Raw genomic sequence first — 22,329 nt, 5'->3', positions numbered from 1 at the left:
GCAGTAAGAATATGATTATGAAATCTCACCTGCAGTGTGCCCAAAAGCATGGCATGACAGGAAGCAGCCCTACCTTTCAACAAGTCTGTTCAGCATAAATGGATTTAGTCATTCTGCTGAACACACTGTACACTTCAGGGTACAGATACTGTACACTAAAATAATAATCATGGACAGCAAGATGGTAACCCATGAAAACACACACCTATGCCACCTAGAATCTTTCACAGGTCTCAATTTAAAAACATCCATTGGTGAAAATATGCTGAGATTTCATTCATCAAACATCGCAAAAATGAAAATTAAATTATCTTTCACACAATTTCTTTTGTGCTCAGTATTGACTAATAGCTTCTGCCTCTTCAGTAACAGACTTCACTCTCCATTTCTGCTACATACAAGAAATAAAGTCTCTGGCAATAGAGGAGTTTTCAATTATTACATAATGTGAAGGGGAAGTGGCTGATGCTTGGCAAAGCAGACAGGTTCCAGCAAATGACAGAATAATCTTACCTGCACACACCCTCTTCATACTGCTACATAATCCTTCAGCTTTTCAAGTTAAACACTCTTGTGATCTTCCTCTTCAAGCAATTTTTTTTTTCTGTGGCCTCTACCCTGATTATGGCAGATACCTCTTTTACTTCTTAACTGACAGTTCTTAATCTACATGCAAAAAAATTGCATGGAAGCAGTTGTAGATGAATGTTGCCAAGAATTATGGCATTACGTTAAGCAATGAAAAAACACTGTTGCTTTGGCTGAAACAAACTTGCATTCAAAAAGTATGCCTACTGATTTCTGGTTTGTACAGGTTACAGCGAATAATTTTTTTTCTTTGGGGAAAGAGCACAAAACTTGCTTTCCTTACAAAATATTTGTGTTTTAAAAGTTTAAAAGGATGAGTACATATTTCTCTGATACCGCAATGTAGTTAAAATTGTTTATCTCTAAATAACATACACTTGTGATTTTGGTTTTATGCCACTACTTTGCAAATTTAAAGCACTGGCAATCTATGAAAATAAATTCTAAGATCCAAAAGGCATAGTATTTTGTGATACCTCCAGCTTTTCCACAAATTTGTAGTATCCCTAGCCTCATTCAGTTGACATACCTATACACAGACATTCAGACCACATTTTAAGTATCCACCGAGTATAAAAAAATATATATAACTTACATCTTATCTGATCTGTCTTCATTTAGAAGTTACCCTTTCTTTTCTAGCAGGACTGGTGTATCAAACATTATATACTACTCTGATGCACTAAAGCTTCTGCAAACTCCCTCCCTTTTTATCAAAGAAAAATATTTTCAATTTTTAGTACTAGTTTTAAAAATTGTTTAAAAAATTTAATCACTTAATTTTCTGTGTTTACATATAAATGTCCTTAACTTGAAGATGGATCACATGGTGAATAAATAATAAGCAGTAAAAGGGTGTTGTTTTAAAGATAAAAATGAAAATATACAATAAAATCATCCATGATCACTTGATCTTTGTTGCAAAGTCAAGACGTTATTGGTAAATTATCATAGGCAATAAAGATGGGAATCAAGTCCAGTCCCCTGTCAAGTGTCAGTCTTGCCATAATAATCAGGCTCCATCTTAAAGCCTTTTTGTTTCTTTCCCTCCCCCCAAGAAAATCCTTGTATATTCATCTTCCCAATAGTGAAGGTTCTCCTTCTATTTTCTGTGTCCAGCCTGAATGTGTACTCCAGCAAAGAATGGGTAATTCATTAGGACATAAACCATACCTGAAAGCAATAAAGGATATAAGTTGAAGTTACATCTAACCGAGGATGAGTGTATTCTGTTGCACGCCCACTAACTGTGCAGCCTCAGGACTGAGCTGGTTCACCAACCCAATCAGAAAGAAAATCACTCATTTCCCCATCGCTGCCACTGCCTCCCATGACCAGTTTTCCATTCTCTCATTGAAGTGACTTAGCCCTATGACCAGACAATCATTAGATTCAAAAGAAAGGGCAGTGAGGGAACAGCTGAGTAGGAAAACGCACCACACCTTGTGGCAACAGCCTGTAGTCACATCAAAGAATCCCCAGAGATCAAACTGACACTAGCAGAACACCCAGAGTTAGTTGTTTCTCCCAAAAATACTGCCCTGACAAAGAATACCACTTACACACTTAAATCCCAGCATCAGCTCTTTAAGATTAGTTGACCATTCAAAAGTTTCTGAGATGCCTGAGCCATGTGCAGAGCAATGTACAATTACAGGACTTAAATCAATACCACCAGAAATGGACAAATAACAAAACCAGCCCACAATGCACGAGAACAGTCAGAGACTTAAGTCTCCACCATTAAGTCTCATACTCTTTTCCTTTTGAGCTTTTCTCTTTATCTTCTCTTCTCCCCACAATCAAGCAAAAAAGGAAGAAGGGGAAAACTATAGGGCAACCTGTAGAGTCTTACAGGGAAAAATAACTAAACACTCCCCACCACCACCCCAAAAAAACCAACCACATTTAAATTGTAGAAGACATAGGGGCATTAAGTGAATTCCACTGTACTAAAATGATTACTGCTAGTTGCAAGACAACTGCTAATGTCAGGGGTGAGATGCTATTCTGGAAGGAAAGCTAGGATCCATACATGCAGCTTTTGTTGTTGTATCATATTTCATGCAATTTATTGCTGTCAAACCCAATTAAGGAAAAAATCCAAGAACCACAAACATGCTGCTTTATCATCTAAACGAAAAGATATAGTGCCTCATGCTCTCTCCTCTCCCCACATCTGTTCCAAATGGGCTGGTTAAAGAATAACCTCTAAAGTTAGTGGAACCAAGGCATGTTTTCAAGATATCAGATAATGAAGTTACTATTTAATTCCCTGTTACATACTAAAGCTAAAGAAATGCAAGTTCTGAAACGTGCAAGACTGAACATGTCTTCTATTCATTTGCAGGTCAGCAAGAGCAGCAATGGGGGCTGAACTCAAGTGCTTTCTCTAAATCCCTTATAAAGGTACCTGACCTTTTTTCCTGGATAAACCACATCAAAGAGTTAAAACTGGGTTGAATGAATTGATTCTACTGAAAAATCAATCAGATCAATTTTTGTACTGTCACTACTTGGAAAGACTAAGTACTAAATAAATTCAAATATGAAATTGCTGAGCAGTTCAATTGTGATCTGCAACCTATTTCTTAAAAGAGCCTCAGCACCATAGAAATAAATAAGAGGTTAAGTGTGAAAGCAATGCTTTAAAGCAACTCAGTTATAATCAACAGATGTCCCAACACGGATATCTGATATTTGTACAAGGCAGACTGGTAAAGCCTACTATAAAATCAAAATTTGCAAATATATGGATAAATATAAAGACTAAAAATAATTTTTAAAGCAAAATCACGGGATATTGTTTAGAGTTTTTTTGAAGTAGCCAATGAACATGAGGATCAAGATTATATATTAATACAGATTAGCAAAATAATTTTAACAAGACTCACTATGAAGCTCTCTTCCAGTTTTCACAATATGAGAGGCAAAGCTCCCCCCAGATAAATAAGCAGCAAAAGGACAGGAAGTGAAATGTTGAAACAGTAACATCTTTTCAAAAAGAAGCTGGTTTCCAAAAGGGTCACCCAAAGGAATCCGTGCTTGGACATCCGTTGTTCAAAAATTAATAAGCAGTATTGAAATGGGAGTAAAGATGGTTTAAACCTTGTAGAAGGTGCAAAATTATTTCTTTAAAAAGAACACTACTTGCAAAGAATTGAAGGAAGATTTCATGAACTGAAGTGCTTGTACAATAGGATTACAAATTACAGAATAAAGTTGGCTGGAAGAACCTTTGGAGGCCATTTGGTCATAACTTCATGTAAGCTGTAACTTAAAAAAATACAAAGTATTGGTTGAATATTCATCCCTAATCATGGACTCTAAAACAGCTACCATCACATAGACAACAGTTCTCAGAGTAATTGCTAACTATTCTTTAAAATCAGTTCTTTAAGATCATAATCTAATTCTGCTATGTATGAATACTAAGAAATATCTTGGAGCAGACTACAGAAATAGAAAGAACAACCACTCTTGGACCTAGAAGCATACAGACAAGCAAACAGGATGGTCAGACATACAGAAAAGCTTCTGTGTCAAGAATTAAGCAGATAATGGCTCTTCAGGTTAGAATAGAGATGACTGAAGGGGATATGCCAGAGACAATTCAAGAGTGGCACAGAGACAATAAGCAGAGAAAAAGTATTCATTATTTCTTTATTTATTACTCACTTTCTTGATTCAAAAAATAGGAGGTGTCAAAAAAATAGGCAGCAGGTTTAAAACAAAAAGTACTTTATTCACACAACTAATTATGAAAGTAACAGTTAAAGGATGTTATGAAAACCAAGAATTTCGGTTGGCTCAAAAAGTGCAATGAAAATACGTGGAAGAAAAATTAAGACCTAAGAAACAAAAACACAAGGTACTGGGGGAAGTTACCACAACACCTTACCCCATATTCTATCCTTAAGCATCCATTTAATTGGCTACTGTTGAAGAAGGGATCCTGGGATAGATTGGCCTGCAGCCTAACTCAGCCTCATTGTTGTCTTCCCTGGGAAGCTCAAAGAGGTGAGCAGATTAAAAACTCTCCTGAAAAGCAGCATCAGTTTCTCAGGCTCTTCCCTCTGGCCCCTTCTACCAAGCTGTAAAATTTTCCTCAGGCAGAAGGCAGAGGCAGTTCTGGCAGCTTTTCTTCTGTGAATTTTCAGCAGTCTTTTGTCTCCCATGGGATGGCTGCTTTCAGTTTTACAATGTTTCCCAAATTCTTTGTGTGAGAATTACTTTGAAGTAGTGATCAAATACTGATTTAGTTAAATGAGTGAGCCACAAAAAAAGAAACCATATGCTTTAGAGTACTGTTAAAATTCAGTAACTTTTGACTATTTTTAATCATTCATTGCCTTACTGTCTTTGGTTTACCTTCTGAGAATGACAGTACCCTGAAGATTTAAAACAGATCTGAAAATAGATGGGTAAATGCAATACTCCTCTTGAAGATGAATACAAGATTTCTAAGTCCCAACAAACTTTAGCAATATGCTACAGAATTCCCTTCTACTTGCTATGGTAACTAAAGGCAACTTTGCACCATGTGATCTCTGCACATGCCTTCTTTGGTTTTTTTAAGTGCTGTACTAATTTTTTGTGTACGTAAAACACAAAACAGTATTTTTTTTTGTTTTATTGATCATACTTGTAAGCCCATTTTGTTCACTTTTACCTTAATCTTTTTCTCCTTTCTGCCTGCCAACTCACTTGTAGTTATCTGTAAACAGTGACGTTTTGCTTAGAACAGTCCATGCTGAGAGTGTTTTTATGCAGAAAAAAAGAAAGATATTGTAGGATTCTTAATGTACCTCAACTTAAAAATTATGCTAATACATGCTAAGCATGTATTAAACACCATTATTTCTCTAAGAGAAAAATAAAATGTTAGTTGCTCAAGATACAGAGACAGTCCCAAAAACACATCCAGTAAGACAAAAGAGCCTAAATTACTCAACTACAAACTAATCTTGCAATCCAACCAGACAAGGATGAAAGAGTTTGACAAAATAAATATATTTCACCCTTTGGCATCTGGGTCTTCTGATGTTTAATTAAAAGAAAAGGCTAAAGGCTATGTTCTTCTCTGAATGTTAGCTCACTGCTGAGATGCCAAAGGGACAGGCACCTTTCAAAATACCTCTCCCCAACAGGAATGTAAAAATAATTTTAATTTAAAATATAACAACCCAAATAAAATTCATTAAACTGCATTTGAAATGCTTCATTGGAAGACAAAATTCTGCTTTGCCTTCCAGAAATGCATTAGTGGAAAATTTCTTGGTGCAAAATATTAGACATGTTCTTTCTTGTATCACAACAAAGATGAATTCGTTATTTTGGGAAACAACAATAGCTCAGCACACGGCATTAGCACGGTAGTAAAAAAAAAACTAGGATCCTGAATGTAATATGTATTTTTAATAAATGTGAGATAAATTAATTTGATCTCACAAATTAGGTCACACAATTCAGTGTATCTCTAAATTCACTGTTGCTGAGGTCCACCTGGAAGTTGTCCCAATAACTGCTCCTAAGAACATGGTGACCACAAAGGAATTCACTGACTCTGGTCTCAAACCCCAACACTGTACCAGCCACATGACGTAAAACATGTTAAAACACATCTATCAATACTAAGAGCTCATCAGGTTAGAGCTGCAATCCAAGTCCTTGAAGGACTCCAGAACATTCAGAATTATACAGCACGTCAGCAAGCAGTATTGCCTTTATCCTGCTAAGGAGACTTCCTGCTGCAGCAAGGGTGCTCCTAGCTGCCCTGTTAGACGAGTTCATACCTGCGAATCACCTCCTTCACATAGATTCCTAGAGACAGGCACTGTATACTTTATATGCACCTTGAACAAAGTGTTTAGATCCAGTGTAGACAAGGAAAAAGCATCCACAACGCAATAAAATACACCCAAAAGTTAAATGTATGTGTTACATACATGTATAATCAAAGCTCTGTTTTGGTTCTGTAGCTTAACACATTACCATGTAGAGAAGTCTTTAGCTACTTAGCAATTCTAATGCTCCACAAACAGTACAAAATTATCCCTAGGGAAAACACGCAAAACTATATATACTTTCTTATGATTGTTAATTATTAGACACACTTTATGTCCAAGAGAAGTAGACATTTGAGTTCCTTCAAGTCTCTAAAACAGTAATTTCTCTCTCTCTCTTTTTTTTTTTTTTTAAGCCATATAGGCTGCATTTTTATCTATAATAGGAAGTTGCAAAAACTAAATCAAAAGGACATAAGCAATCAGGTCATTCTGGTTAGTCTGCATGCAGCAAGCCTCCAAGTCTCCTGGTCAGTTACAGTATGTGATGGATGTTTTACTACTATGAACCTTACTAGGTTATCCTGTACCAGTAAGCAGCAGGAAAGACCTCAAACTTGTCAAACAAAAAACCTCTTTGCTAGAGGAAGTTTTGTGAAACATTTCTCTTTCCTCCAGTATTCCTTCAGGCTTTCCCCGATTTAATTTACAGTCAGCTGCTCCTTCACGTACACATTCCTTTTGACCAGCCATTAAAAGCCATGGTTATGTTCAATGTGAACAGTATCTAAAGCTGAAAAGAATGTCTTATGTATACTCTAGTAGTTGAGTTCATGTTCCCCCAGAAGTCAACTCCCCCAGAAGCTTTTCATAGATATTTAATAGAGAAAGAAATAAACCTGTGGGACTCTGAGCATGGTCCTGAGGGAAGATGCAGAAACAAATGGCCTGTAATGATTTGCTCTACTCAGTCTGAAAGGAAAGACAAGACCTATTAGAGGGGATTGCTATTCACTCCTATGTTTTATTGACAGGAAATACAATTAACACTACCAAATGTCTCAGAAAAATACCTATTGATGTATTTCTTGATTCTATACACAGAAACTCCTTTACTAAAGGAAAAAATTGCTACCTTGGTCTAATCCATCTTGATGAAGAGAGTCATAATAAAGAGATACTATTAGTGACATCAGTCAGCTCCTCACTTCTCATGAGAAAACTAAATCCTGGGGGCTTGTTTAATTGGCTTTTTATTTTTGGTAGACCTTTTTCTGTGGCTTAAAACCAAGATAAATTCTTGTTCTCAGCAATGATATTGACAGTCAGTTAGTAATGGACCACAGAGATGCAGCCAGAATCACAGGTAGCTGCCCCCATTGCTGAAATGGAGAAATAAATTCCTGAACGCCAGCACTGGGCTTCATGCTGCACAAGGTTATTTTTTCTTATCCATGAAATTGGGTATTCTCTATACAGGGCTGAATGAGAAAGCCAACAGTCAATCAGGACTACCAAGGACTTGCCTTGATAGTTCATAAGACAAGAAAACGAGAGACATGCTTCAAATTCTCAGTTAAAGAGAGTAGTTTTATCTTTAACAACTACATGCTTGGCAAAGAATTATCTGCAAGTTGGGATATCCCAGCATTTGAATTTGGGCCAGATTTTGCTTTTGGCTGGGCATATGATTGGAATGGCACTGAAATGGAAATCAGAGTTAGACTTGCATATCACCGAGCACACTGTGTCAGAATTTGTTGAAATATCTCACCATCTAATATACCTCATTCTTAACTGAAAAGGAAATTTAAACTGCCAATATTACACTATCCCCTAATTTTTACTGTGAAGACAAGACGCAATCATTACCACAATACAGAAACATCTGAATATTGTCTCACTGCTTAGTAATCATATATAACAATGACATAACCTAGTTTAAACATTCCACAATCCAATTTCAACAAAATATGAAGCACACAGTAGCACATTTCCCACTATGTCTAATTAAATAAGCATATCTCCAATGCTGTAGTTCTCCCTGCACAGATTATTTTTTTTTAAACATATATACTTCAGGCCATAAACCCAATTATTCTCTTCACATCCTTTTTCTTTATAATCTGTGTAAAATCAGTACTACAAGTTTGCTTCACAAAGCAAGTATGGACCAAACACAAACCAGAAATACATATACCTCTATTTAAAATTACTGTTTGAACTTTGAACTCCTAGGCTGAAAAATAGCTTTGCCCAGGCTATTGGATTGCATACATTACTTGTTAATATTGTGTCCCCCAAAAAGAACCCAAGTCAATATTTTACTTTCTTTGAAGGGAAAAGACCTGTTGGTTCTGTCCCTCAGTTAGAACTAGGTTTTCTAAACTTTAATCCATGCTTATAAAGAAAACAGCTAGTTAAGAAGTCAAAACATTTTCACTGACATTCTTTCACAGATCAGATTTTGATTTTAATCTCCAATGAATCTTGAATATAAGGCTTCTAGTGTTCTATTTTTACCAAGTTTATCCTTCTGATATGAAATATACTTTCACACTTTTAGAGATTACACTTGCAATGTTTATATTAGGAGAAATGTTTAGGGTAAAACTAGTTTTAAAAACACTAAGCTGTGAATATATCACATTTAGACTCTTTATACCGTTAAAAAAATAAAAATAGCAAACATACACTGTATTATTCCAATAGCTGAGAAAGAGAAATAAAATAATTTTTACTCTTACTAAAATACATAAAAATTACTCCTATTAAAAACATTGCATCATCCTTCTCAAGAGAACTTACAGAGCGTTAATTTATGCTTGTGAACTTACATTTGTCATTCAAGTCAATAGTGCGAATCACATGCTTAAAATTAAACACATGCATGAAAGTTTTCATGGCATTCGTTACACAAGGAAAAACATGTTATATAATTATCACTCCATATGCCTATTCCAGGCAAAAACTGATACCAATCTAAATCACTTCTCAAATACATTTAAGCAGTATCATGTTGTTCTACAGTAAAATGCAAACTCTAGACCAATTTTTTCTGGCTTTATAGGTGCATATGCATTCACAGGTTCATTCTCTCCATGGCTTTTATCATCTGCTGATTAATCCAAAGAAAGGTTATCTAAAACATGTCTCCCCTAAAACTTAGTACATGGACCAATTCAGGAGGCCATCTGCAACTAGACCACAGGCTGAAGCCACAGTGCACAACATAAAGAAAAGACAAAGTCGTATTTTCTTTTTATTTTCAATTTGTCCTTCACTTGTACAGTTTCTGCACATATTTCTTTTCTCATGACTGTTTCATATCCCAGGAATTTCTCTGCCTCATCATCCATTAATCACTTTTCCTTCTACCCTTCCTTCTTATTCAGCACAAAGCAAATCTCAAGGAGGAAACTGTCACTGTCAAAACTTTTAACCAAACTTCAAAGAACAACAAATGAAACTGCCACGAACAACTTATTGCTTTTAGGATACTTCAGCTAGATAGGTTCCTCCATCAATGAGCTTCATCAGCAGAAGACGAGATAATTTAATCCAGTATCCTCACATTGTTTTGTTTAGACCATCCTTCTACTCACTTCTCATCAAACTTAAATGACTTACCATTCAGGGCTAAGCAGTGTCAGTAAAAGTTGAATTTGGCTCTAACAAGCATAAAAAGAGAAGCACAATGCATCAACTTGACTATGCTACGCCTCCTGCATTCATTATTCTTTACTAAAATAGCCAAAGACAGACAACAGAAAGAGACAAGACAGAACATGATGTTGAAAAGTTTGTGCTAAAATACTTGCAACTCAAAATAATTGTATTTACTGCTGATATCAAACTCCATCAATATTTAGACACTGCAGGTGCCCGTTATTGATTCACAGCAAATGCCTGCTTTCCTAAACTAGTACCTACGATTCAGCACCATAACACACAACACAGGTAGAGGCAGCATATTAAATCTCCTGAAGACAAACCAGTCTGGGCAGCAAACTTTTGGGTTTTAAAAAAAAGACAGCACATTAAAATTTAAATGTTATCTCTGACTTTGACTACCTCTCTCAGTGAAAAAGAGCACCATGGTGCTAGGATTTCCAGAGATTTATATGCCAGTGTTCTCAAACAGCTCTTAGGATCAATGCTGTATGTATGCCTGAAACAACTGATGTCTTACAAGTGCTGTTCTCTAGGCAGCGTCTTCTGTCTTGTCAAGGCACTGCACAGTCTGATGAGCAATATTACTTAGAATATGCCAAAGAGATGCCAGGAGTTTACCAAAGACATGTCTTTAAATCTCTACCAAGTTACAGCAGGACTCAGAATGCATATGCTGACAAAATGCAAATAAAAAAGCTCACTTCAGTTTGAAAACTGACTAAGTATATGTAAGGAGCACATTAGTACATAGTATCTTTTTTATTACTATTTCTTTTAAAAAATTATACTGTCAGAAGCAATTCTGTAAGACAGTCTTCTGCAACAATCTCTCTAATAAAGGGACCTAACACAGATGGTCTGCATTGCTACTGGCTTTCAAAAATGTAACAGGGACCAAGAACTTGACTCAATAAGACTATCCCAACACTCAAAGAACTGTTTTGTGTAGGTAAATGGATAGGGCGGCGTGCAGCATAACCATATTTTAGGCACTGGTTACATATAGCTTTTAAACATCTATTTAATTCAATGATTCTGGTGATTTGAATGGTACTTAGTCTTCAATAAAAATAAATTTTAAAGTATCCTTGTATATAAAGATCATGTAAATACTTCCATCAGACTTCAACAGCAAGTAAAACCACCAGTTTACTCAAAAAGTTCTCAAAGCTATATTACCCAACCTTTTAGGAGTCTACATGAGACAGCTATATTTAAAGATCCAGACCTATAAGGACTATTGTGCAAGAACAGATTACACTTTACTGCAACAAATACCACTGAATTGGAAGAACTCAAACAGTCCCACTTATCCTTTTCTGCATTATTTGATATTCTTGTTATTTCCCCCTCTTGACTCTATTAATTTTCAGAGTTACAGGGTGCTCATTTTTTTCTTTTTTCTTTAATGACTTCAGTCAACAATACACAGAACAATTTAGGACTATCATGAAGCAATTTTTTTTTGCTAGAGGGAACAAAGTGACGATACGTGTTCCAAAACATGTCAAAGGTAGGTGAGTAAGAAAGGTGTGGTCTGCTTCAGCTAGTTACAACATTTAGACTTTCAGAGCCAAGGCAGCTGCAGTGCTTGTGGCACAACCAGCATTCCTACTTTTTGAAAAGTGCTTAGTTCTGCCAGGCTGTAATGTGGTGCATAGAGCTGCCATCCTGTTTCATGTTTGACTCACAACTACTCTCAGGTGTCCATATCTAGAAATATTTAATAATCTACAGCTTAGTTTTATTCCAAATAATATCTGCATAACAAATCTCCAGTAATTAAACTATAAAAGAAACCTAAGGGACAGAAATGTAATTACTATAAAAACGTGACACTAAAAATATGACACAGTTACACTGAAAACCATTGAGTATTTTATACAGACACATAATGGGTCTCCAGAGGAAATGTTCACCCACTTGAGTACACAGTGTATAAGCAAGCACTTAATTTTCGTAAGGGCTGCTGCTGCCATGATTCCACAAAAGTATCTACTATAAACAGGAAGAATAAAATCACCTTGAAATTCTATATAAAACTGCAATTGGCTTATGCCTTTTAGAAGAGCATCTCATATTCAATACAGCTAACCACTGAGCACCACTACAGTTAGGAGAGTTGAGAATACCCACAACTTTGCAGATCAGAACCTAAACTTTATAAGTAACTATATAAACTGTCTGCTTTTCATCACTTAGTCACTTCTTTTAAAACTGCAAAGTATAGTAGAGTGGGTCAGGTTAACCGAAAACACAGAGGCATTTTGTTGTTCAGATAGAACTGAAGCACTGCTTAAGAAAACAAGGAAAAAAAAAATTAGAATTCAATCAGCTGACCTTATCTTTGAAATCAGAAAAAGAGCAATCGCTTTAGACTTTCACGACTTTAGCAATAAAGTTCTCAAAATTGCGTGCATTACAATAGCGTTCATAATGCAAATTGATAAAGTGAGTTATCTCACTCTTTTTATTTAATGTTTAACTATTGAAAAAGTCATGACACAAACCTGGGTCCACATGTCTAGAGTTTCTTCTAATTCCATTTGTTCGTTTCTGCATAGCAAAAATACAAATCAAGGATATGAATAAACATGTTTTCATGTAGGCATATTGCACTCCTTTGATTCCCACAATCTACTAAGCAAAGCTAGTTCTCATATTTCCCCCAATCACCACCACAATTATCTTTACCTCATAGAAAGATCATACTTTGAAAAATATTCTTAGTAATGTACAGGTTTTTTTCCATATATCCCATTTTTTCCTGACACTAGGCTCAAAAGAGTCTTAGTTCATAAAAGGTTTATTCATACATCAACATCTTTTGATACCAAGAACAAATTTATTTTTTAACCATTTATGAATAGGATAGTGGAAAAACGTGCAGTTTAGCACTATCTGCCCCAGATAATGTCCACAAACACAAAAGTATGGAAGCTGCTCGCTTTGCTTTAGTAAGGTAGAAACTTTCACTATTTGTACTTAAGGTAGCTAGAATTTCCTATGGAATTCTTAATTTTCTTATCTTCAGGGCGAGTACTTAAATATATTTAGTAACTCACGTCCCTCTTTCTTTTAAATTTGGATGCGTCAGGGCCATGTGAAATCAGAAACTCTGATGAGACTTTTTTTTTTTTTTTTTTTTTAATGTATGTTGTACTCCAAGACCCTTAGTATAGATCGCTGAAAATTTCAGTGTGAAATAAAGCATATCTGTGAACTACTGATCTGCTTTTGCAAACTTGTTTTAACTGGTAGCTTGCACGAAGGTTCATGCATTTATTTCTTTTTTAATCAAACCAAGCAGAGAAAAGCATGTTGCATAACAAAGGGAACAATTAGGTTCCTCTGATTTACTTGCAGTTGATATAAGCTGGTGCAGGACACACACCGAGGCAGGCCAGAAAGCAGTAACCTGAGGCACAACCAAATTACTAAGCCCTGTAGCAAGCTGGCAAAATGAAACGCTTGGTTTAAAAACAGCTTTCAAGCTCTTGAGTCTTTGGACATGGTCTTTCTGTACCCCACAACTCTAATTAAAGAAAGGATGCAAGTTTTGTTTAATCGGCAGTGGGAAGAAGTGAAATTTAAAACCGCTATTACAATGAAGGTAGTATTACCGAATAAGAACAAAAGGTTGAACTATATCCTAGTTTGGTTTTTTTTAATGGAGGCTGTATTGCTGATCAAGATTGATGCAGTCTGGTGATTAACCACAGATTTGTACAAGAGAGGGAAAGGGGCAGGAGTGGGAAAAGGAACCACAAAGGAAGATACAGAAATGTTTAACTGAAGAAAAAAAATACAATAATTCTGTGACAACATAAGTCATGCACACCAAAGGACCGGATGGAAAACAATTTTAAGGAAATAATTCTTGAGCCGTGTGAAAACATGCTCAACACCCTTAAATATGTTGCAGTACCAGTAGATTTCATTACATTACTGGTATGAAATCTAAATCCACGTTTTCCAAAACAACAGATCCTCATCTATGCTCAAGCTTCCTTCTGCACAGGGAGAATTAAAGCAGGCGATTAAACAAGAGTCTTGGTAAAAATGAAAGCAATCCTGACATTTTGGATCAACTCGATAACACATCAATAGCTCCAGAAAGGAAGCCATTTTTCCCTCACAAAAGAGATTTACCAATTGAGCTAGAGGGTGAGAAGCCGAGGAGCAGCAGGGATTAGATACAAGCAGCATACTATTTTCTTCATCCAGCCGCAGTACGCTCACCACAGTTAGCCTTACTGAGCCTGGCAGCCTCGTCCACAAGGCCCAGTAAGCCATCTGTTGACAGCTGTCCCAACACTCGCTGCCTGCCAGTCAGCTGCAGTACCGGGAGAGTGTTAGGCAAACTGACCGCGTTGTAGTTTCCATATTTTAGAGTGCCCTTACTTGGCGGGTATTTCTGGGCAAAGACATGAAAAGCCAGGCAGCGCGTGGCAGGAGGCACGTCCGAGGGAGCAGCGAGGAGAGCAGGCAGGCAGCAGCACAGGCAGGCCTGCGGCAGCGCAGCCCCCTCCTCACCCGGAGCTCCTCCCGGGCCACCTGGCCCTTCCCCTGCCAGGCCAGGCCCCCAGGAAGCCAGTGCCCGCCGCCAATGCCTGCACCCACCCGAGGCCCACAGCCAAGGAGCTCGCCAGAGGGTGCCGGGGCTGCCCTCACCCAGCCCCCGCCGCCACCCGGGGTCACGGCGACAGCGAGACGGCTCAATCATGAGAGAGCATGGACGTGGTCAGCCCTGTGCAGGACTCCCTCCTGCACCCGCCGTGTCAGCAACAACACCCTTCCGATTCTGCTACCGGTTTTAGTGATAGCACCAAACACACGCGTGCTTACGGAAAGAAGTAACGTACACGCTCCTACGCTGTTCATAACCAGCGTGTCGTTTAAGCAGTTAAATTACCATAAGCTTCTGATCTAAAATAGATGTAGAGTGTAATAGTTTCTAGCGTTTGAAGGGCTTTCTCTCTTTTGTCAGTAGCTGACAGACAAAGCCCAACTGCTGTGCCTTTCTGTACTTCAGTGGAAAGGCACCAGGAGCTGGCGAGAAAAATAACCCCGGGCAGCTTGCAGCCTTCTTGGGCTGATAGCAAGGTACACTACGTGTACCATGGTAACTCCTCTGTACGAGGCCCATTTTACCATTCTCTCCAGCTTATATAAACTCCATAACCACCGGATAGCTCCGCAACTAAACTCTTTTTACATGAAGAGGCAAACACTGCCCTGCCGACCCTTCATCGCCGCACAGCCTGGTGTGGCAGCAACTGGGACACTAGCGTATTACTGCAGCAGGACTCACTAGCATTTTAAAACAAAACAAAACAAAACAAAAAAAAGATTACTTTTAACTCTACTGCCAGATTTAGTCAAGGAACAGTAAGGATCATCAGTTGTGAAACAACCTATGGTTTTTACCTGTAACTAAAAAAACGAATCTCCACCCCTTCCAGTGCTCTCAGCAGTAAGCCATACCAGCTGAAAATCGACTCACACTTTGAACAGAATACATTTATAATCATGAATACCTTGTTTCTTAGACAATTTCTATTTTTCCACCACTCTAAAGAAATCTGTTGTTAAATGCAGAAGAAAAGCATACCTGCTCCAACAGCACGTGCACAAAGGAAATAAGGAGCTCTTATGTCACTGACAACACAGACATCACATGCAAAGGAAAACAAATCCTTACCTCATGTTTCAGGTTCCCATGTTCTGAAACATAAGTAAAAATTGGCATTATTGACGATTGTAAAGTGTACGCTTTTTATATAGCAATCTCAGACTGTACCGTGTTGCATTAGAGAAAACACTGCTGCCTTCTTTTGCTACCTGATACCTGCAGCCGCCCCGGCAGCCCGGGGCTGTGCCAGGTCCTGTTGTGCAAACCCTGCTGCGCTCTCCTCCCCACTCATTGGTCCTGCTGGGCTGCGCCGAGCTGGCTAGGAAAGGCTCCTTGCTGCAAATCATACTGCACTTCCCAGCAGTGGCATGGCAATCTAGTCCGCTCAACTTTATAAACTTGCAGAACACTTCAAATATACTTCATAAATATTGACTTGTTGGGAATTCAAAAGCTACAGCTCTTCGCTGCAATTCAAGTTTACACCTTTTCGTGTCTCCGTCTTTTCATAGCATGCCAACGTATATCAAGATAAGAGGAACACCTTTAGAGTCAAAATTTTTTTGTATTTCATGTCTTTAAGTTCAATTCAGCATTGCCTTAGTATACCACAGACTCTGAAGCCATTGGTGTTTTATTTGCCGCTTTTGCTACGGATTTTCTAGTTCTATTTAAAAATGAAAAAAAGAAAAAAAAAAAAAAAAAAAGAAGCCCTGTGGGTGATCAGGACTGCATCAAGACAGTAACACTTTTGCACACCCACACCACCACACATCACAAAAGACACAAAACCAGGTATTTTTTTTACATTTTTCTTTGAATGTCTAATCCAATAACAGGTATTTGGGTGTACCCTAGATTCGGGTTAGGTGCCTTATCAAAGCACACACAGCTGTATTTACCTGTGTGCACTCTAGTACACACTGTTGAGGCAAAGCACAAACTGCATATCTGGTCGGTACTTCATCACATTTGAAAACTTTTCCTGTAGTATCTTGTAAACAGTAAGTCATATTCATAGTAAATCAACTAAAAAGGTTTAACTGCAAGTAGATTTTGTTCTGCTAGAAAAAAAAAATACATTAAAGTGTAGGAAAAACAATTCTTTGGCTTTCTAGCATTTTATGCAAAGATGATAAGGCATGCCAAGACCAAGCACACCAGCTGAGGACTCTGGGCCTGGCCAGGGAGGCACAGCCTGTTTACCACTGGCAGAGGTCTCTTCTCACATACGCTTTCAGTCTCTATTTCCTCTCTCATACAGTGCGCCAAAGACGCATCATCTTGTCAACTGCAGAAAACACTTTTATGAGTATAACCTTTCCAAAAGTATTAATTTGCATTTGTATAGCAAGCAAAGAGAAGAAAATAAGCCCGCCCCAAAGGAGGAGATGCACGTAGACTATTGAGGTTTTCTAAGGAGCCTGAGGGAGTTAGTTGCCTAAGCGCTGCTGAAATTCATTATAATTTTGGTATTTACTTTTGCAATTTGATATGCCTTTCAGAATTGTTGCCGAAATCTGAATGAAATCACCTTTTTGAACGTTTCATCTCAGCATTATGACTGACTTCGAATTAAGGGAAGTCATTTAGGTAAGTACTCACAGGGGGGCCAAAACTTCAAACCCAGACTTAGGGGTTATCTTTCTTGTTTGTTTGTTTTTAAATGGCCTATATTCAGTTCTGCAGATCTCTTATCAAAAAAAATGAAATGGAAACATCATTCTATCCTTCAATGGGAATGGATGAATCTGATTTTTAATGGTGGCTGTTGAATATTATTTTTATCTCTAGGAAATATCCCAAACCCAACTAGATGAATGAGTTCCATTTGGTGATTGCAGCATCCCAACACTTTTCATAATAAATAATTACAAAATTCTTTGATTAACTTTCAATAATTGGATTCAAGAAATCACTACACAGGGAGGTGGGGGGATTGGATTAAAAAGAAAGCCTGAAACTTCGCCAACACTGACGGACTGAAATGCCATTTGTGGCTTCACTATTAGCACTTCAGGAATAGAAAAATATCCAGTATCTGTATTTCCACATAAAAGCCTATTCAAAAAAATAAGACTTATTCTTGTCTTGTTGTTTCATTACAGTTTAAATATTCCTCTATTTCAGAATATTCTGTATTTAATTATATTAATTGCTTCCTCATGAGAGATCTTCCCAAATGTTACACAACTACAAGAGCAAAAAAGCCTCATTTCTATTTATTTTTATTTTTAGAAACAAACAAATGTCTGGGTATATTTTACAGATATTTTACATGGGACAATTTTAATTCAAGTTCCTGCTCATCATCAATGTGCCAATAAAATTATCAAGCGAGCGAGTTCTCAGTTCTGACAGCAAGCTACTTTTACTGCCATATTTCAGCACAATTTTTAGTTTTTTTCTTTATTCAGTGAGGCCATGATACCACTGGGTCACATTTTGATAATTGTATTTTACTACAAAAGCAACAGGAGCAGCAGCTGGCCTCAGTAAGTGAGGGAGCACAGATCGGAAAATGGGAATAAGCCACTCCTCGGGGATGCAACAGAGCAGCTGGATTTACATGCTAACTAAATGGAGAATTAGAAGAATATGTATTAAACTACTCACCTTCCTATTTTAAAAGAAAATTCAAAATATTTAAAATGCAGCAACTATGAAGTAAGCCACTTTGAAGGAGCTATGGGACTACCTGCTCCTTTCCAGTCATTTAGCCAGTCACCGCATAATCAAAAGAAAAGCAAATTGTGACCTAGAAGTACCATAGCGTAGGACTATGCACAAAATACCAAGCCCCATAAGTGACTTTTGTTTAGGTTGAGCAAGAATGGTTAGTTAAACAACACAGCTCAACCTCTGTTGCAGTTAAATAAAAAATGGCATAACTCCAACGAGCATTCTGGGACTTAAGCATTTACTTGTCAATTCTGTTGACATGGTAGATTTGGAGAAGAGCCAGCAATTTTGCAACTATTGATCAACCCAGCAAAAAGGTAAACAGTGAAAGCTGCTGGTTTCTTTTTAGATGTCAAAAACACATGCTTTTTATGAATAATCTCTTATGTGCTGTAGCAAGCAATTATTACATAAACAGCATGGGCTACATTATTGGGCATATACATTACCATATGAAAGCAACTCTAAACTTAACCCATTCATATGGTAACATTTTCTTTCAAGTTCATCATACAGCTGAAGAAACTTCTCTTCCACCTAAGGAAATGTAGTACTTTTTCAAATGGAATTATCTGAAGGAGAAAGGAATCATGCGTACATTAACTAAAAATTACTATTAAAATGCCCAGTTAATGTTGTTCTAATCAATTTACACCCTGATGAGAGATGCTTCTAACATCCCCTGGGAACAGCAATATAAAGAAGAAAATTTTGTGGGTTTGGCACCGTATTTACAATATTTAAAACAGTTTCAGATTCTAGAACCATTATTGGAGCTTCATCTAATTGAAATATTCAATAGTCTGTGGAACAAGCAAACATTTGCCTGAGAATACTTAATTCAATATAATTGGACAGACTTGGAAAAATTGCAGTCTGGCAATAGAAAAGGATTGTTAATTCTGCTGGTTTAGACTAGGAAACAGACTGAAGTTCTGCAGTATGTTCTGGGCAGAGTGATACTGTTTTATCAATCCTGAGAACCTCTGCAGAAATTGCAAGGGCCACAGAACAACCTGTAGAATGAAAGTGGGAATAATGAGGGAGACAGCTTCTCCCTTTGTCTACTAGAGGCGTGTCTTACTCATGCTGACTTACCAAAGGTCCTACTCTTAACCATCCCCAAATATAAACACTTCCAACTAGTGGGAGAGCATCACCAGATAAGTAAAATCGCCCTGTACCTAGAAATAAGGCATAGGAATGCAGTTAAGAAGAAGAGGAGACCTCCACATCAGCTGCCAGAAAAAAGAACAACACATACATCCTTCAAAATGGCCCTGTCAGAGAAATATGTGCATCCCTTTTGTAATCACTGCATTTAAAGATTTCGTAAGGCCTTGTGTTTAAGACTGCACAATCAGACTTGAAGGACTTCATCAGAACATTAGCAAAAAAGAGGGGGCATGGAGGGTTTCAAATCGCAGAAAAATTAAGTGATCGATCATCAAAGTAAAGTAAGTGAAAATGCAGAGAACTACTGCTACAGTGCAGCATTTCAGGGGAAAAAAAAAAATTTAAATCAATAATGACTGAAATGAGCACGGAAGACTTCAACCAGCACTGCCAATTTACAGTGACAAGGGCAGAAACAATGACAAAAACAACCAAAGGCTAAATGTAGATATTTGGTTCTATTTATTAATTCAACTGATTAACTCTGCATCTTTTATTGCTGCTACTGTTGAACTGGCCTTATTTGAAGCAAAACATCTGAAGAGCTGGCGTATGTTTGTGTATAAGGCATAGCATGAAAACACAACAATTTATCTTCAGATTTTGTCAATGTGTATCATCTAAATCTGACACTTATTAAATTTGTCATTCTAAAGGTTTCTTCTGTCTTTGGATGTCTGTCTTTTGAATTTTTACAAACTGTGACTTGGAATGAAATACAAAAAAGATTTAATCCACTCAGGGAAGTTGTAAGCATCATTTCAGAAAGGCTAGCAAAAACATCTGCTCAGTGGTCTAAAAAGAAAACAAAATCTTAAACTGTACAAAACCAGAAAATGCTGAGGAAAATTCAAATGCCTTTAAGAAACCTAATGGTATATTCTCATTGCAGTGTTTGAATTCTGATCACCTCTTTTCAAATAGACCTCGAGAAATAGAAGAGGTCTACAGAATGGGAATGAAAATTATTTGAGGCATAGAAAAGATTCCACTTACAAAGAGATAATAAAAAGCATTTAAGACTATTCAGTTCAGAGAGTATACTAATAAAAGATTGTGAAAAGTTATAAAATAGTTTATCATACAGAAGGAGTCGGTCAAGACTTCCACAAAATTGAATGTTAAATTAAAAAGCTAAAAAGGTCAAACATAACCAGGGTAAGATATGCAACCTACCAAAAAAAAAAAAAAAAAAAAAAAAAAAAAAAAAAAAGGCGCCAAACAAAAACTCTACAGAACTCACTGTTCCAAAACTTCTGAAATGCAGTTAAATATTTCTATCAACAAAAATAAGGAAGCTATGCAAAAGCATTAACAAGACATAAAAACTCTTAGAACACCAAAAAGATAAAAAGAAAATTTAACAGGATTAAGAAAGTAGCATCATTCCTGGGCATCGTCTACAACACAGGATTTGCACTTTCCAAGGAAGCATCTGGAATCAACCATTGGCAGAATGACAGAACACCAGATTAAACGGACCACACATATATCAAGGGATACGTATATATTCATTCCATGTCTGTGGCCATAACTAATACCACATGACTGGGGAATAATAACGTCCAGTTTGCTAAAAGGATGATTGTGTTTCCTGTCCATTATACCCTGTGAAAAAGGCTGTAATAGTCCCCTAGAAACACAAGAAATACATAGCGATACAATAAATGTTCCAGGCATTTTTTTCTACTGTTGAAGCATTCCAGCTATGCTCCACAATTTCTTAGCTAATAGCACTCTCAGGCCACCTTTGCTAATTTCCCACAGGAGCAGCAAATGATACCACTAGAAAAAATAAATTTATCATAAATTAATTTCTCTAAAGTTTTCAAAAGGAAAAGCTTCAAAATTAAAACTATGTTAGAATTTTGTGCATGCAGAGCATATTTTTTCCACAAAATGCAGTGAAAATGTTGAATTTTACATTATATCTTTGTGTCTACATTCCTTTAATAACATTTCATAAGTTAGCAGGCAAGGCAGATAACTTATGGGAAACCTCATTTCTCAGCATAGCTCTGGAAAAGTGAAAGCATAGCTCTGTAAAATCATTCATACTCAAGTTGCACAAACCAGTATTTAACAGTCTGAATTGTCCCATATTTTCTGGACCATATAGGGAAGCAGGAACTGGTAAAGCTACTCCTTAAACCTCTCCTTACTCTGTGCACATTATGAATGGGCAGCACTGCTCAATCAACACTTCTTTCTTTAAAAAGGCAAAGAGTAAAAAAAAAAAGAAAACAGTAGAGAAATATATCAAGATTTCCCTTCCTACTCATTAGCCAAAGTCCCTCATCAGGTAGACAGAGGACACTTTTTTAGCAAAGTAGGCAAAACCATTTGTCCTTTCCATACTCATTCATTCATAGAGAAAGGGGGAGCACGGGAAGAACTGTAATTCAGAGTTTGCTTTTGCACCTATGATCCAGTCTCAGAGCAGGCTGTAAGGAAACCACAGCCTAGCACCTCCTGTCATTCTGCCTCATGAGCAGGTGGAAGATACACAACTCTTCTAGTTTGTACTAGAGCTACAAAAATCTGGGAGCCTTTGCACAGAAGAAAAATAAACTGAAAGGAGAAAGAGAAGTATGAAGAGGACAAAGATCAGAACACCTGGATGTAAGCTAAACACATAACACAAAACAGTATCTTAACAAGTTGCTTCCAATTTCACTAAAGAAAGACTCAGTACAGTATCATTTTACAAAAATCAGGGAAATGATTTAAAGAAAAATCCAAAACAACGTTCTGCTCCTTTGAAGTTGTAAAATGATAATTTATTCT

The 22,329-nt window shown here is 37.1% G+C and overlaps 1 protein-coding gene across 5 annotated transcripts in view; it reads right to left on the bottom strand.

The window, feature by feature from the left end:
- The window catches only part of VAV3 (vav guanine nucleotide exchange factor 3), a 178,583-nt gene that overhangs the window by 47,273 nt on the left and 108,981 nt on the right, over nt 1–22,329 (bottom strand). For all 5 annotated transcript variants that reach the window (XM_049808220.1, XM_049808222.1, XM_049808221.1 and 2 more), the window contains 2 exons: nt 15,754–15,776; nt 12,560–12,605 (listed from right to left, as the gene is read on the bottom strand). In XM_049808220.1, coding sequence (XP_049664177.1) covers nt 12,560–12,605; nt 15,754–15,776 — 69 coding nt within the window. The remainder of the gene's footprint in view (nt 1–12,559; nt 12,606–15,753; nt 15,777–22,329) is intronic.

The sequence above is a fragment of the Accipiter gentilis genome, chromosome 8 (genome assembly GCF_929443795.1).
Source record: "Accipiter gentilis chromosome 8, bAccGen1.1, whole genome shotgun sequence".
Taxonomy (NCBI): domain Eukaryota; kingdom Metazoa; phylum Chordata; class Aves; order Accipitriformes; family Accipitridae; genus Astur; species Astur gentilis.
Note: the sequence above shows the minus strand (reverse complement) of the source record. Positions and strands in the feature narration are given on the sequence as shown.